Source organism: Oncorhynchus mykiss, unplaced genomic scaffold (assembly GCF_057628025.1).
Source record: "Oncorhynchus mykiss isolate SJ-2025 unplaced genomic scaffold, ASM5762802v1 scaffold103, whole genome shotgun sequence".
Lineage (NCBI taxonomy): Eukaryota > Metazoa > Chordata > Actinopteri > Salmoniformes > Salmonidae > Oncorhynchus > Oncorhynchus mykiss.
In genome coordinates, this window is record NW_028322102.1 from 2762501 (window position 1) to 2779011 (window position 16511).

The following is a 16511-nucleotide window of genomic DNA, read 5'->3' on the forward strand; positions in this document are numbered from 1 at the left end:
AATTTAGCTGTGGCTTGTGATGTACAGGGGGTGTGTTTTGGGAGGCGGTGCCGACCACAACCTATCACCTTCTTCCATGACCAATTTGGACAGGGGGTGTGTTTTTGGGAGGTGGTGCCGACCACAACCTATCACCTTCTTCCATGACCAATTTGGACAGGGGGTGTGTTTTTGGGAGGCGGTGCCGACCTCAACCTATCACCTTCTTCCATGACCAATTTGGCAAATCAAACATTGCCCTCGTGGGACAGACATTAACCTTGGTGAGGTCAGGGACTTGACTCCTGACTGACTCACTTAACTCTCTGGTTAAAGACCATCAACACCACTATGGAGTTAGCATTCTCCCTACTGTTCAATCCACGTGGATTTAGTTGTCCTGCTGATGTGTCCTGTGTTCATTCTATGAAATATGTGATCTTTAAACAAAACTAAAAACTGGAATTGAACTGAAGCGTTAATCTAGTGAACAACAAGCTCTTTAGAATTGGTCAAATGTTAAACTGGTGTTTTTTCATAGGTAAAGTTTAGCCCTATTTCTCAGCTAGGAAGTTTTGATAATATCATGAAGAGCCCACCTGTAAAGAGGTGTAACTTACACAGCCCTAAAAAGCCTTTCCAGTGGGCCGGTCATTTAAATGTGTAGTGTCACTTGATCATCTCATCTAGATTAATGAATCAGACTCCAGCCATGTGATTGCCCGTTCTCTTTCAACTGCAGTGTATTATCTCTCCCTTCTATTGCAGCATACCAACTCCGTCTAGCCTGCACTCTTTTCACTAGACTCTTCCTGGGACTCCCTGCGTTGTTTCCATAGCAACAGTGCTGCTAATCAGAGAGAAAAGATCAGGAACAAGTGAACACTTACAAGTTCATTTAAAAGTATGGGGTTTAGTTGATGTGAACCCAGGGCATCCAGAGGTCTAGCAGAGGTCAGGTCTTTCTATTGTGCCGCTGTGTTTGAAAGAGAAGTGCAACTCGGCATTCCTGCCCGCTGAATACACACTGAGTGGAGGATCACATACTGATGCCAGGCTGGTATATCATTATCACAGAATGTACCCTACCACCCTTGGTGGCCAGGGTTGGATGAGGACAGGTTGTACCCCACCACCCTTGGTGGCCAGGGTTGGATGAGGACAGGTTGTACCCCACCACCCTTTGTGGCCAGGGTTGGATGAGGACAGGTTGTACCCCACCACCCTTTGTGGACAGGGTTGGATGAGGACAGGTTGTACCCCACCACCCTTGGCGGCCAGGGTTGGATGAGGACAGGTTGTACCCCACCACCCTTTGTGGACAGGGTTGGATGAGGACAGGTTGTACCCCACCACCCTTGGCGGCCAGGGTTGGATGAGGACAGGTTGTACCCCACCACCCTTTGTGGACAGGGTTGGATGAGGACAGGTTGTACCCCACCACCCATCCAGGATTGGATGAGGACAGGTTGTACCCCATCACCCTTGGTGGCCAGGGTTGGATGAGGACAGGTTGTACCCCACCACCCATCCAGGATTGGATGAGGACAGGTTGTACCCCACCACCCTTGGTGACCAGGATTGGATGAGGACAGGTTGTACCCCACCACCCTTGGTGACCAGGGTTGGATGAGGACAGGTTGTACCCACCACCCTTTGTGGCCAGGGTTGGATGAGGACAGGTTGTACCCCACCACCCTTGGTGGCCAGGGTTGGATGAGGACAGGTTGTACCCCACCACCCATCCAGGATTGGATGAGGACAGGTTGTACCCCACCACCCTTTGTGACCAGGATTGGATGAGGACAGGTTGTACCCCACCACCCTTGGTGACCAGGGTTGGATGAGGACAGGTTGTACCCACCACCCTTTGTGGCCAGGGTTGGATGAGGACAGGTTGTACCCCACCACCCTTTGTGGTCAGGGTTGGATGAGGACAGGTTGTACCCCACCACCCTTTGTGGTCAGGGTTGGATGAGGACAGGTTGTACCCCACCACCCTTGGTGGCCAGGGTTGGATGAGGACAGGTTGTACCCCACCACCCATCCAGGATTGGATGAGGACAGGTTGTACCCCACCACCCTTGGTGACCAGGATTGGATGAGGACAGGTTGTACCCCACCACCCTTGGTGACCAGGGTTGGATGAGGACAGGTTGTACCCCACCACCCTTGGTGGCCAGGGTTGGATGAGGACAGGTTGTACCCCACCACCCTTGGTGACCAGGGTTGGATGAGGACAGGTTGTACCCCACCACCCTTTGTGGCCAGGGTTGGATGAGGACAGGTTGTACCCCACCACCCTTTGTGGTCAGGGTTGGATGAGGACAGGTTGTACCCCACCACCCTTGGTGGCCAGGGTTGGATGAGGACAGGTTGTACCCCACCACCCATCCAGGATTGGATGAGGACAGGTTATACCCCACCACCCTTGGTGACCAGGATTGGATGAGGACAGGTTGTACCCACCACCCTTGGTGGCCAGGGTTGGATGAGGACAGGTTGTACCCCACCACCCATCCAGGATTGGATGAGGACAGGTTGTACCCCACCACCCTTGGTGACCAGGATTGGATGAGGACAGGTTGTACCCACCACCCTTGGTGACCAGGGTTGGATGAGGACAGGTTGTACCCCACCACCCTTGGTGGCCAGGGTTGGATGAGGACAGGTTGTACCCCACCACCCTTGGTGGCCAGGGTTGGATGAGGACAGGTTGTACCCCACCACCCATCCAGGATTGGATGAGGACAGGTTGTACCCCACCACCCATCCAGGGTTGGATGAGGACAGGTTGTACCCCACCACCCATCCAGGATTGGATGAGGACAGGTTGTACCCCACCACCCTTTGTGGCCAGGTTTGGATGAGGACAGGTTGTACCCCACCACCCATCCAGGGTTGGATGAGGACAGGTTGTGCCCCATCACCCTTGGTGGCCAGGGTTTGATGAGGACAGGTTGTACCCCACCACCCATCCAGGATTGGATGAGGACAGGTTGTACCCCATCACCCTTGGTGGCCAGGGTTGGATGAGGACAGGTTGTACCCCACCACCCATCCATGGTTGGATGAGGACAGGTTGTACCCTACCACCCTTTGTGGTCAGGGTTGGATGAGGACAGGTTGTACCCCACCACCCTTTGTGGTCAGGGTTGGATGAGGACAGGTTGTACCCCACCACCCTTTGTGGTCAGGGTTGGATGAGCACAGGTTGTACCCCACCACCCATCCAGGGTTGGATGAGGACAGGTTGTACCCCACCACCCTTTGTGGTCAGGGTTGGATGAGGACAGGTTGTACCCCACCACCCTTTGTGGCCAGGGTTGGATGAGGACAGGTTGTACCCCACCACCCTTTGTGGCCAGGGTTGGATGAGGACAGTTTTTAACCCACCACCCTTTGTGGCAAGGTCTGTTTTGTGATTTCACCCCCTGATGACCAGGGTCACATTCGTGATTTCACCCCCTGATGACCAGGGTCTGATTCGTGATTTCACCCCCTGATGACCAGGGTCTGATTCGTGATTTCACCCCCTGATGACCTGGGTCTGATTCGTGATTTCACCCCCTGATGACCAGGGTCTGATTCGTGATTTCACCCCCTGATGACCAGGGTCTGATTCGTGATTTCACCCCCTGATGACCAGGGTCAGATTTGTGATTTCACCCCCTGATGACCAGGGTCTGATTCGTGATTTCACCCCCTGATGACCAGGGTCTGATTTGTGATTTCACCCCCTGATGACCAGGGTCTGATTCGTGATTTCACCCCCTGATGACCAGGGTCTGATTCGTGATTTCACCCCCTGATGACCTGGGTCTGATTCGTGATTTCACCCCCTGATGACCAGGGTCTGATTCGTGATTTCACCCCCTGATGACCAGGGTCTGATTCGTGATTTCACCCCCTGATGACCAGGGTCTGATTTGTGATTTCACCCCCTGATGACCAGGATCTGATTCGTGATTTCACCCCTTGATGACCAGGGTCTGATTCATGATTTCACTCCCTGATGACCAGGGTCAAATTCATGATTTCACCCCCGGATGACCAGGGTCTGATTCATGATTTCACCCCCTGATGACCAGGGTCTGATTCATGATTTCACTCCCTGATGACCAGGGTCAAATTCATGATTTCACCCCCGGATGACCAGGGTCTGATTCATGATTTCACCCCCTGATGACCAGGGTCTGATTTATGACCACTGTGACATCAGCTATCAGAAGCTCTGTGACCCATTGCCGTTGTGAGACTTCTGCTTAAGGTTTTATGTTACTCTAGAACCTGGTTGATCTATTGTTATCGTTAACTTGTGGGCTGTGTTCACTAGGAACGAAACGGAATAAAACCGTCTGATGCCGAGTGAAACGGGCAACTTTGTAGACTGTAGCAGACGTTCCAGTGCATTTTCTTCTGTTTGGTGCCTAATGAACTAGGAATGTGACAAATGTAAAACAATTCTTAATATTATTATTATTTTTAATGGTTTTAAATGTTTTTAAAAATGACTTCACAATCCAAATATGGTTCCTTGTATGAACTGCACTGCCCCCTAGCAGTTAGTCTACTCCTGTCCTGCCAACCTACCTACCGGTCCTCACTAGTTACCACAGCCACAAAGTCAGAAAACCTATTTCTACAATTAATGATTTTAAACCTAATCTTAACCACACTGATAAAATAACACTTAAAATAACACCAAAAATATACTTTTTGTTTTCGTGATTTGTTTTTTTTACAATAAAGCCAGTTTTGACTTCTTGGCTGTGGTAACTAGTGGAACCCCTACTGCTGTCCCCACCCACTCAATGGTACTTACTGCTGTCCTCATGGTTTTTCCACATGGCATGTTGTAGTCTGGTTCTAGATATGCCGTTATCCTGTCTAGGCACGGGGTTCCGCTAGCGCCAACAGCCAATGAAATTGCAGGGCACCAAATTCAATCAACAGAACTCTCATAATTCAAATTTCTCAAACATACAAGGATTAGACACCATTTTAAAGATAAAATTCTCGTTAATCCAACGACAGTGTCCGATTTCAAAAAAGCTTTTCGGCAAAAGCAGAACATGTTAGGTCAGCAACTAGTCACAGAAAGCATACAGCGATTTTCCAACCAAAGAGAGGAGTCACAAAAAGCAGAAATGGAGATAAAATGAATCACTAACCTTTGATATTCTTCATCAGATGACACTCCCGGGACAACATGTTACACAATGCATGTCTGTTTTGTTCGATCAAGTTCATATTTATATCCAAAAACCTCAGTTTACATTTGGCTTTGCCTCCAAAAACATCCAGTGAATTTGCACAGAGCCACGTCAATTTACAGAAATACTCATAATAAACATTGATAAACGATACAAGTGTTATTCACAGAATTAAAGAGATACTTCTCCTTAATGCAACCGCTTTGTCAGATTTAAAAAAAACTTTACGGAAAAAGCAAACTGTGCAATAATCTGAGTACGGCGCTCAGAGACCAACACAACCCAAAAAGATATCTGCCATGTTAGAGTCAACAGAAGTCAGAAATAGCATTATAAATATTCACTTACCTTTGATGATCTTCATCCGAATGCACTCCCAGGAATCCCAGGTCAAATCATTCTTTAGAATGTTTTCATCATAAATCTTCAATAATGTTCCAACTGGAGAATTCCTTTGTCTGTAGAAAAGCAATGGAACGCGAGGTAACTTTCACATGACCGTGCGTCACGAGCTCGTGGCTCTCTGCCAGACACCTGACTCATTCCCCTCTCATTCTGCCCCACTTCACAGTAGAAGCCTCAAACAAGGTTCTAAAGACTGTTGACATCTAGTGGAAGCAAAATCACCCAAGATACACTGTGTATTCGATAGGCCAAGAGTTGAAAAACGACAAACCTCAGTTTTCCCACTTCCTGGTTGGATTTTTCTCAGGTTTTCGCCTACCATATGAGTTCTGTTATACTCACAGACATCATTCAGACAGTTTTAGAAACTTCAGAGTGTTTTCTATCCAAATCTACTAATAATATGCATATATTAGCAACTGGGACTGAGTAGCAGGCAGTTTACTCTGGGCACGCTCTTCATCCAAACGTGAAAATGCTGCCCCCTATCCCAAACAGGTTATGGTATTGAAGCAGACATCCTCCACCATTTGACAATTGCTGCATATCAACTCCAATCGTTTCTGTAATCAGCACTGTGATTATCTCCCTCCGTCCCTCATTGCACTGTTGGGTCGTCCCTCATTGCACTGTTGGGTCGGGTCTCACGGTGCCTCCCTTTCGGCAGTGGGTCGGGTCTCACGGTGCCTCCCTTTCGGCAGTGGGTCGGGTCTCACGGTGCCTCCTTTTCGGCAGTGGGTTGGGTCTCACTGTGCCTCCCTTTCGGCAGTGGGTTGGGTCTCACGGTACCTCCCTTTCGGCATTGGACCTGTACTGCCAGTCTAGCTCAATTCCAACTCGCCAAAGTTTGCGTTTCATCACCTTCTCATTTAACTTTCCAAAGTTTGGCCATACAGGACTTCCCTGCTGGCTGTTCCCAGTCTCACTCTCTGACCTATCAGAACCAACAGAACAGATAAGATGTTCTTTCAGAGGCCAAATAAATATCCCGTGGAGTACCGCAGGGATCCATTTTAGGGCCACTCTAATTTCTTATATACGTTAATGATATACCAGATGCAGTGAAGTGCAAACTGTTGCTTTATGCTGAGGATTCAGCCGCATACTGATATCAGGGAAGGATACAGTTCACATAGAGGAGACCCCGAGTAAGGAATTGTAGTTTTGTTTTTAGACTTTGTTGTCAGTCAACCAAATTTTTCACTATATATTTACGAAAAAACGTATCTATTTTCTTTGGAACAGAATGCAGATTGCTTAAAAGTTGACAAAATAAAAGTGAACTGTGCAGGCAAGGAGATTGAATCTAAAACAAGTGTATCTTATCTTGGTATGTCCCTTAGATCCCTTCCTTTCTGGAGACATGATTGCTCCTAAAAAAAATATATTTCTAAAATGACAGAACAAATTGAAAAGTTTTTGTTATCGTAACACTAGATATTTTAACATCCAAAGTTAATCTTACCGAGGTGATCCCTGCACAGGAACACCTCAGCGGAAATTTCAGAGCGCCACCTATAGTACTATAGTATAGTACTCGATAAATCTCAAACTTTCATTAAAACACACATGCAAGGTACTGAATTAAAGCTACACTCGTTGTGAATCTAGCCACCAAGTCAGATTTGTAAAATGCTTTTCGGCGAAAGCATGAGAAGCTATTATCTGATAGCATGCACCCCCCCAAAATACCAGAACGTCACCTAAACAACAGATTTTACGGTAGCCGGCGCTACACAAAACGCAGAAATAAAATATAAAACATTCATTACCTTTGACGAGCTTCTTTGTTGGCACTCCTATATGTCCCATAAACATCACAATTGGGTCTTTTTCCCGATTAAATCCGTCATTGTATACCCAAAATGTCATTTGCTGAAGGCCAGTCATTTCCTGGAAAATGCCCCTTTACAAGACGCAACGTCACTTTTTAAAATTACAAAAGTTGCCTATAAACCTTTACAAATCACTTGAAACTACTTTTCTAAACCAACTTTAGGTATTAATAAACGTTAATAATCTATAAAATTGATCACAGGGCGATCTGTATTCGATAGCAGCAAGTCTGGAAATCATCGGCCATGTTTTCATTTTCACAACATCCTGTGGTGCGCCTCAAGACAGGAAGGGCCTATTCGTGACTTAACCAAGGATAAATTAGGCAGAAATTGACAGCAATGGCGACATCGTGTGGAATCTGTAGGCGTTTACAGGGGATTCGCATATTTTCTGTCGCCTTAAACAATTCATTGAATGGCGGATTAATATTATTTTTGTGTTTTTGGTAAACCGTTTTACCAGGGATTTTTACTCCTAAACACGTTCTGTATAGCCACAGACCCAATTTAACCAGTTTTAGAGACTTCAGAGTGTTTTCTATACACACATACTTATCATATGCATATACTATATTCCTGGCATGAGTAGCAGGACTTTGAAATGTTGCGCGATTTTTAACAAAAAGCTGCGAAAATTCGCAGCATCCTAAAGAGGTTTTAAGAAACTGCTTGTCTCAACCATGATTCGATGTCATTTTGATTATGCCTACTCTGCTTGGTATAGTGGGCTGTCAAAACAACTGAACAAGAGAATCCAGGTCATGAGCATACACCTGATAACATTATTCACAATGTCTCTCTCTCTGTGTCTCTGTCTGTGTGTGTGTCTCTCTCTGTCTCTGTCTGTGTGTGTCTCGGTCTCTCTGTCTCTATCTGTGTGTGTCTTGGTCTCTCTCTCTCTCTGTGCAGACTGTAGAAGACATTAAGATGATTTCCAAACTGAGCCACAGCCTGAGGAGCGCTGCCCCGGCCCTGACCAGAGCTGTCCACTCTGGGACGCGTCCCGCCTCTACCGCTGCCTCCAAACTGAAGATGGACCAACCGCTCACCGCTGAGGAGGTGTATGCCAGAGAGGAGAAGTATGGAGCACACAACTACCACCCACTTCCTGTGGCGCTGGAGAAAGGAAAGGGTGAGTGAGCCCACAGAGATCCTGCTTTGTCGGTGGACTCTGCGTCGGGACGTTGCCGGTAGACTCTGCGTCGGGACGTTGTCGGTAGACTCTGCGTCGGGACGTTGTCGGTAGACTCTGCGTCGGGACGTTGCCGGTGGACTCTGCGTTCTGCGTCGGGATGTTGTCGGTAGACTCTGCGGCGGGACGTTGCCTGTGGACTCTGCGTCGGGACGTTGTCGGTGGACTCTGCGTCGGGACGTTGTCGGTGGACTCTGCGTCGGGACGTTGCCGGTGGACTCTGCGTCGGGACGTTGCCGGTAGACTCTGCGTCGGGACGTTGCCGGTGGACTCTGCGTCGGGACGCTGTCGGTGGACTCTGCATCGGGACGTTGCCGGTGGACTCTGCGTTCTGCGTCGGGACGTTGCCTGTAGACTCTGCGTCGGGACGTTGCCGGTGGACTCTGCGTCGGGACGTTGCCGGTGGACTCTGCGTCGGGACGTTGCCGGTAGACTCTGCGTCGGGACGTTGTCGGTGGACTCTGCGTCGGGACGTTGTCGGTGGACTCTGCGTCGGGACGTTGCCGGTGGACTCTGCGTCGGGACGTTGCCGGTAGACTCTGCGTCGGGACGTTGCCGGTGGACTCTGCGTCGGGACGTTGCCGGTGGACTCTGCGTCGGGACGTTGCCTGTAGACTCTGCGTCGGGACGTTGCCGGTGGACTCTGCGTCGGGACGTTGCCGGTGGACTCTGCATCGGAACGTTGCCGGTGGACTCTGCGTTCTGCGTCGGGACGTTGCCGGTGGACTCTGCGTCGGGACGTTGCCGGTGGACTCTGCGTCGGGACGTTGCCGGTGGACTCTGCGTCGGGACGTTGCCGGTACACTCTGCGTCGGGACGTTGCCGGTGGACTCTGCGTCGGGACGTTGCCGGTGGACTCTGCGTCGGGACGTTGCCGGTACACTCTGCGTCGGGACGTTGCTGGTAGACTCCTGACAGACTAACTAGTGTCCTGTCTACTGTATATCAAGCTGCCTCTGGCTCCTGCCCTATTGGCCGTTCTGGTTTGGGACAAGGCTTGCTTCCAGTACCTGTTCCCAACCCCCCCCCCCCCCTCTGCTCTGTCTCGTCTCCTCCCCAGGTCTGTATGTGTGGGACGTGGAGGGCAACAGATACTATGACTTCCTGAGCGCCTACAGTGCAGTGAACCAGGGCCACTGTCACCCTAAGATCATCGCTGCTCTGAACGCCCAGGCCTCCAGGCTCACCCTGACCTCCAGAGCCTTCTACAACGACATCCTGGGGGCCTACGAGCAGTACATCACCACCCTGTTTGGATACGACAAAGTACTGCCCATGAACACAGGTTAGGAGGCCTGATATGTATTGCCCATGAACAGGCCTACTGCCCATGAACACAGGTTAGGAGGCCTGATATGTACTGCCCATGAACAGGCCTACTGCCCATGAACACAGGTTAGGAGGCCTGATAAGTACTGCCCATGAACACAGGTTAGGAGGTCTGATATGTACTGCCCATGAACACAGGTTAGGAGGCCTGATATGACCTGCCCATGAACAGGCCTACTGCCCATGAACACAGGTTAGGAGGCCTGATATGACCTGCCCATGAACAGGCCTACTGCCCATGAACACAGGTTAGGAGGCCTGATATGACCTGCCCATGAACACAGGTTAGGAGGCCTGATATGTACTGCCCATGAACACAGGTTAGGAGGCCTGATACAGTATGTACTGCCCATGAACAGGCCTACTGCCCATGGACACAGGTTAGGAGGCCTGATATGCCCGTGAACACAGGTTAGAAGGCCTGATATGACCTGCCCATGAACACAGGTTAGGAGGCCTGATATGCCCGTGAACACAGGTTAGAAGGCCTGATATGACCTGCCCATGAACACAGGTTAGGAGACCTGATATATACTGCCCGTGAACACAGGTTAGGAGGCCTGATATGCCCGTGAACACAGGTTAGGAGGCCTGATATGACCTGCCCATGAACACAGGTTAGGAGGCCTGATATGACCTGCCCTTGAACACAGGTTAGGAGGCCTGATATGACCTGCCCGTGGACACAGGTTAGGAGGCCTGATATGCCCGTGAACACAGGTTAGGAGGCCTAATATTTGCTGCCCATGAACACAGGTTAGGAGGCCTGATATGACCTGCCCATGGACACAGGTTAGGAGGCCTGATATGCCCGTGAACACAGGTTAGAAGGCCTGATATGACCTGCCCATGAACACAGGTTAGGAGACCTGATATATACTGTCCGTGAACACAGGTTAGGAGGCCTGATATGACCTGCCCATGAACACAGGTTAGGAGGCCTGATATGTACTGCCCATCAACACAGGTTAGGAGGCCTGATATGACATGCCCATGAACACAGGTTAGGAGGCCTGATATGACCTGCCCATGAACACAGGTTAGGAGACCTGATATGACCTGCCCATGAACACAGGTTAGGAGGCCTGATATGACCTGCCCGTGAACACAGGTTAGGAGGCCTGATATGACCTGCCCATGAACACAGGTTAGGAGGCCTGATATGACCTGCCCATGAACACAGGTTAGGAGGCCTGATATGACCTGCCCATGAACACAGGTTAGGAGGCCTGATATGACCTGCCCATGAACACAGGTTAGGAGGCCTGATATGACCTGCCCATGAACACAGGTTAGGAGGCCTGATAGGTTAGGAGGCCTGATATGACCTGCCCATGAACACAGGTTAGGAGGCCTGATGGAGCTAGCTGTCTGACATGTCTATCTGCTGGTGGAGGTCCGTGGTACACAACATGTCAATTCTAAAGTATAGCGACATTAATGTTCTTTCCCTCTTTGTGGACCAGGTGTGGAGGGAGGAGAGACGGCCTGTAAGCTGGCCCGTAAGTGGGCCTACACTGTGAAGGGCGTTCCCAAGAATCAGGCCAAAATCATCTTTGCAAGTAAGTCGATACACAGCACCTTTTTTTTGGGGTGGGGGGGGGGGTTTCCCATCATGTCCTGAGATACGGGGCGTTTGTCCCTCCCTGTCTATTCTAGCTGTGCATTCCTGAAATACACCTTTTTATAGTGCAGTACAATCATTGTTACGGTGGTGCCGTAGTGCTTGAACCCCGGCATGGCTGCTTGCAGCTGTATTTGTTACAATGTTATTTTGAATGCCATATTCCTGTAATCGGGTTGCAGTTAATTTAGTTCCCTCACGTGGCAGAATGCATTGGAACTCTGTGCGATGAACACCATAGAAGAAGGATACTACTGTACTGTGGCTAACCTCTCCTCTGTAGATGGTAACTTCTGGGGGAGAACCATGGCAGCCATCTCGAGCTCGACAGATCCTAGCAGTTACGAGGGCTTCGGTCCCTTCATGCCCGGCTTTGGGCTCATCCCCTACAACGACATCGCTGCTCTGGAGGTACGCGCTGACATGACCACATCCTCTATAATACTGAACCTTAATGTTACCTCTCTACAGGCCAGTTTCCTGAACCTCTATAATACTAAACCTTAATGTTACCTCTCTACAGGCCAGTTTCCTGAACCTCTATAATACTGAACCTTAATGTTACCTCTCTACAGGCCAGTTTCCTGTTCCTCTATAATACTGAACCTTAATGTTACCTCTCTACAGGCCAGTTTCCTGAACCTTAATGTTACCTCTCTACAGGCCAGTTTCCTGAACCTTGATGTTACCTCTCTACAGGCCAGTTTCCTGAACCTTGATGTTACCTCTCTACAGGCCAGTTTCCTGAACCTTAATGTTACCTCTCTACAGGCCAGTTTCCTGAACCTTGATGTTACCTCTCTACAGGCCAGTTTCCTGAACCTTGATGTTACCTCTCTACAGGCCAGTTTCCTGTTCCTCTATAATACTGAACCTTAATGTTACCTCTCTACAGGCCAGTTTCCTGAACCTTAATGTTACCTCTCTACAGGCCAGTTTCCTGAACCTTGATGTTACCTCTCTACAGGCCAGTTTCCTGAACCTTGATGTTACCTCTCTACAGGCCAGTTTCCTGAACCTCTATAATACTGAACCTTAATGTTACCTCTCTACAGGCCAGTTTCCTGTTCCTCTATAATACTGAACCTTAATGTTACCTCTCTACAGGCCAGTTTCCTGAACCTTAATGTTACCTCTCTACAGGCCAGTTTCCTGAACCTTGATGTTACCTCTCTACAGGCCAGTTTCCTGGAGCCAGATCAGGCCTAGTCCTGTTTGAGCAATCTTAGTCCAGACGAAGTCTGGGGAAATGGGCCTTTCCTCCATATTGCGTCAGTATACACAGCAAAGGGAGTGTCTCCACCACTGTAAAAACCATTGATGAGATATGATCTGTTATCACTGACTGTGTGCTGATGGTTGTGCCCAGAAAGCTCTCCAGGACCCTAACGTAGCAGCCTTCATGGTGGAGCCCATCCAGGGAGAGGCTGGGGTGGTGGTCCCTGACCCCGGATACCTCACCACTGTCAGACAACTCTGCACTCGGAACAACGTGAGTACGAGACGTTTCGGCGTCGGCACAAAAAAAAGGCCTTGAGAATCATCGGTTGATCTGTTTTGTGTCTTTTGGAAACGGACACTTTTTCCCCCAACACTTTTGGTCCATTTGTCAATGTTTTATTGTTGTAAAATAAATAAATAAATACTGATATAGCTTTTTCCTTGTTACTGTGCTTCCCTGTGCTTGGGTCTAGAGACCAGGTTATAATAAAACACTTTTGTGGCAACTGTTGATTTAAAAAAAAGGCCTTTTTATAAATTAAATGTGATTTGAATATCTCCTTCTGCATGGGGTTTAGGTGCTGTTCATAGCCGATGAGCTGGCTGTAATGTAGAGGCCCGATCAGACATAGACTCTACTGATACCTCTCTGTTCCCATGTTTAGGTGCTGTTCATAGCCGATGAGCTGGCTGTAATGTAGAGGCCCAGTCAGACATAGACTCTACTGATATCTCTCTGTTCCCATGTTTAGGTGCTGTTCATAGCCGACGAGGTGCAGACTGGACTGGCCCGTACGGGCAGACGACTGGCCGTGGACCATGAGGAAGTACGTCCTGACATCGTGATCCTGGGAAAGGCTCTGTCAGGAGGCGTCTACCCTGTGAGTAAACACAACACTGTTACACTACGTTCCCCGCCATGTTGTTGTGCTCCTCATTTTTGATTTACGGAATGAAAATGCTGTCTAATAATTTAGTATGGGATGGGTCTCATTTAATACGTGAATATTCATGGTTTAATTCACTTCCTTTTGTGACTCACTGCTTATTCAGCCTGTTGGGACTGTTGGGACTGGGGCCTGTTGGGACTGGGGCATGTTGGGACTGGGGCATGTTGGGACTGGGGCATGTTGGGACTGGGGCATGTTGGGACTGGGGCATGTTGGGACTGGGTCATGTTGGGACTGGGTCATGTTGGGACTGGGTCATGTTGTGACTGGGTCATGTTGGGACTGGGTCATGTTGGGACTGTTGTGACTGGGTCATGTTGGGACTGTTGTGACTGGGTCATGTTGTGACTGGGTCATGTTGGGACTGGGTCATGTTGGGACTGGGTCATGTTGGGACTGGGTCATGTTGGGACTGGGTCATGTGGGGACTGGGTCATGTTGGGACTGGGTCATGTTGGGACTGGGTCATGTTGGGAGTGGGTCATGTTGGGACTGGGTCATGTGGGGACTGTTGGGACTGGGTCATGTTGGGACTGGGTCATGTTGGGACTGGGTCATGTTGGGACTGGGTTATGTTGGGACTGTTGTGACTGGGTCATGTTGTGACTGGGTCATGTTGGGACTGGGTCATGTTGGGACTGGGTCATGTTGGGACTGTTGTGACTGGGTCATGTTGGGACTGTTGTGACTGGGTCATGTTGTGACTGGGTCATGTTGGGACTGGGTCATGTTGGGACTGGGTCATGTTGGGAGTGGGTCATGTTGGGACTGGGTCATGTGGGGACTGTTGGGACTGGGTCATGTTGTGACTGGGTCATGTTGGGACTGTTGGGACTGGGTCATGTTGTAACTGGGTCATGTTGGGACTGTTTGGACTGGGTCATGTTGGGACTGGGTCATGTTGGGACTGTTTGGACTGGGTCATGTTGGGACTGGGTCATGTTGGGACTGTTTGGACTGGGTCATGTGGGGACTGGGTCATGTTGGGACTGTTGGGACTGGGTCATGTTGGGACTGTTGTGACTGGGTCATGTTGTGACTGGGTCATGTTGGGACTGGGTCATGTTGTGACTGTTGGGACTGGGTAATGTTGGGGCTGGGTCATGTTGGGACTGGGACATGTTGTGACTGGGTCATGTTGGGACTGGGTCATGTTGGGACTGGGTCATGTTGGGACTGTTGTGACTGGGTCATGTTGGGACTGTTGTGACTGGGTCATGTTGTGACTGGGTCATGTTGGGACTGGGTCATGTTGGGACTGGGTCATGTTGGGAGTGGGTCATGTTGGGACTGGGTCATGTGGGGACTGGGTCATGTTGGGACTGGGTCATGTTGGGACTGGGTCATGTTGGGAGTGGGTCATGTTGGGACTGGGTCATGTGGGGACTGTTGGGACTGGGTCATGTTGGGACTGGGTCATGTTGGGACTGGGTCATGTTGGGACTGGGTTATGTTGGGACTGTTGTGACTGGGTCATGTTGTGACTGGGTCATGTTGGGACTGGGTCATGTTGGGACTGGGTCATGTTGGGACTGGGTCATGTTGGGACTGTTGTGACTGGGTCATGTTGGGACTGTTGTGACTGGGTCATGTTGTGACTGGGTCATGTTGGGACTGGGTCATGTTGGGACTGGGTCATGTTGGGAGTGGGTCATGTTGGGACTGGGTCATGTGGGGACTGTTGGGACTGGGTCATGTTGTGACTGGGTCATGTTGGGACTGTTGGGACTGGGTCATGTTGTAACTGGGTCATGTTGGGACTGTTTGGACTGGGTCATGTTGGGACTGGGTCATGTTGGGACTGTTTGGACTGGGTCATGTTGGGACTGGGTCATGTTGGGACTGTTTGGACTGGGTCATGTGGGGACTGGGTCATGTTGGGACTGTTGGGACTGGGTCATGTTGGGACTGTTGTGACTGGGTCATGTTGTGACTGGGTCATGTTGGGACTGGGTCATGTTGTGACTGTTGGGACTGGGTAATGTTGGGGCTGGGTCATGTTGGGACTGGGACATGTTGAGTCATGTTGGGACTGGGTCATGTTGGGACTGGGTCATGTTGTGACTGTTGGGACTGGGTCATGTTGGGACTCGGTCATGTTGGGACTGGGACATGTTGAGTCATGTTGGGACTGGGTCATGTTGGGACTGGGTCATGTTGGGACTGGGTCATGTTGGGACTGGGTCATGGTGTGACTGGGTCATGTCAGTCTCTGATATATACCTTGTCCTGCCAGGTGTCTGCGGTGCTGTGTGATGATGAGGTGATGCTGACCATCAAGCCTGGAGAGCACGGCTCTACGTACGGAGGAAACCCTCTGGCCTGTGGCGTTGCCATGGCAGCTCTAGAGGTACGTGGTAGCTAGCTTTTAGTTATTCAGCTAGTTAGTTATTTAGCTATGGACAGATTCAGCTAGTTAGCTAGCTAGTTAGTTATTTAGCTATGGACAGATTCAGCTAGTTAGTTATTTGGCTATGGACAGATTTAGCTAGCTAGTTAGTTATTTAGCTATGGACAGATTCAGCTAGTTAGCTAGCTAGTTAGTTATTTAGCTATGGACAGATTCAGCTAGTTCGTTATTTGGCTATGGACAGATTCCGCTAGCTAGTTAGTTATTTGGCTATGGACAGATTCAGCTAGTTCGTTATTTGACTATGGACAGATTCAGCTAGTTAGCTATTTGGCTATGGACAGATTCAGTTAGTTAGTTATTTGCATTGGACATATTCAGCTAGTTAGTTATTTAGCTATGGACAG

At 49.6% G+C, this 16511-nt stretch overlaps 1 protein-coding gene across 5 annotated transcripts in view; it reads left to right on the forward strand.

Moving 5' to 3' along the window:
• The window catches only part of LOC110516214 (ornithine aminotransferase, mitochondrial), a 36612-nt gene that overhangs the window by 3869 nt on the left and 16232 nt on the right, over window positions 1–16511 (forward strand). For 2 of the 5 annotated variants that reach the window (XM_090228920.1, XM_090228921.1), the window contains exons 2-8: window positions 8348–8570; window positions 9691–9915; window positions 11426–11521; window positions 11867–11994; window positions 12953–13075; window positions 13557–13685; window positions 15991–16104. In XM_090228920.1, the coding sequence (XP_090085046.1) occupies window positions 8366–8570; window positions 9691–9915; window positions 11426–11521; window positions 11867–11994; window positions 12953–13075; window positions 13557–13685; window positions 15991–16104 (1020 nt within the window). In that variant the 5' untranslated portion in view covers window positions 8348–8365. Of the gene's footprint in view, window positions 1–8347; window positions 8571–9690; window positions 9916–10254; window positions 10280–11278; window positions 11304–11425; window positions 11522–11866; window positions 11995–12952; window positions 13076–13382; window positions 13434–13556; window positions 13686–15990; window positions 16105–16511 lie in introns of those variants that run through there. The other 3 variants (XM_090228924.1, XM_090228923.1, XM_090228922.1) reach the window with 3 other exon arrangements.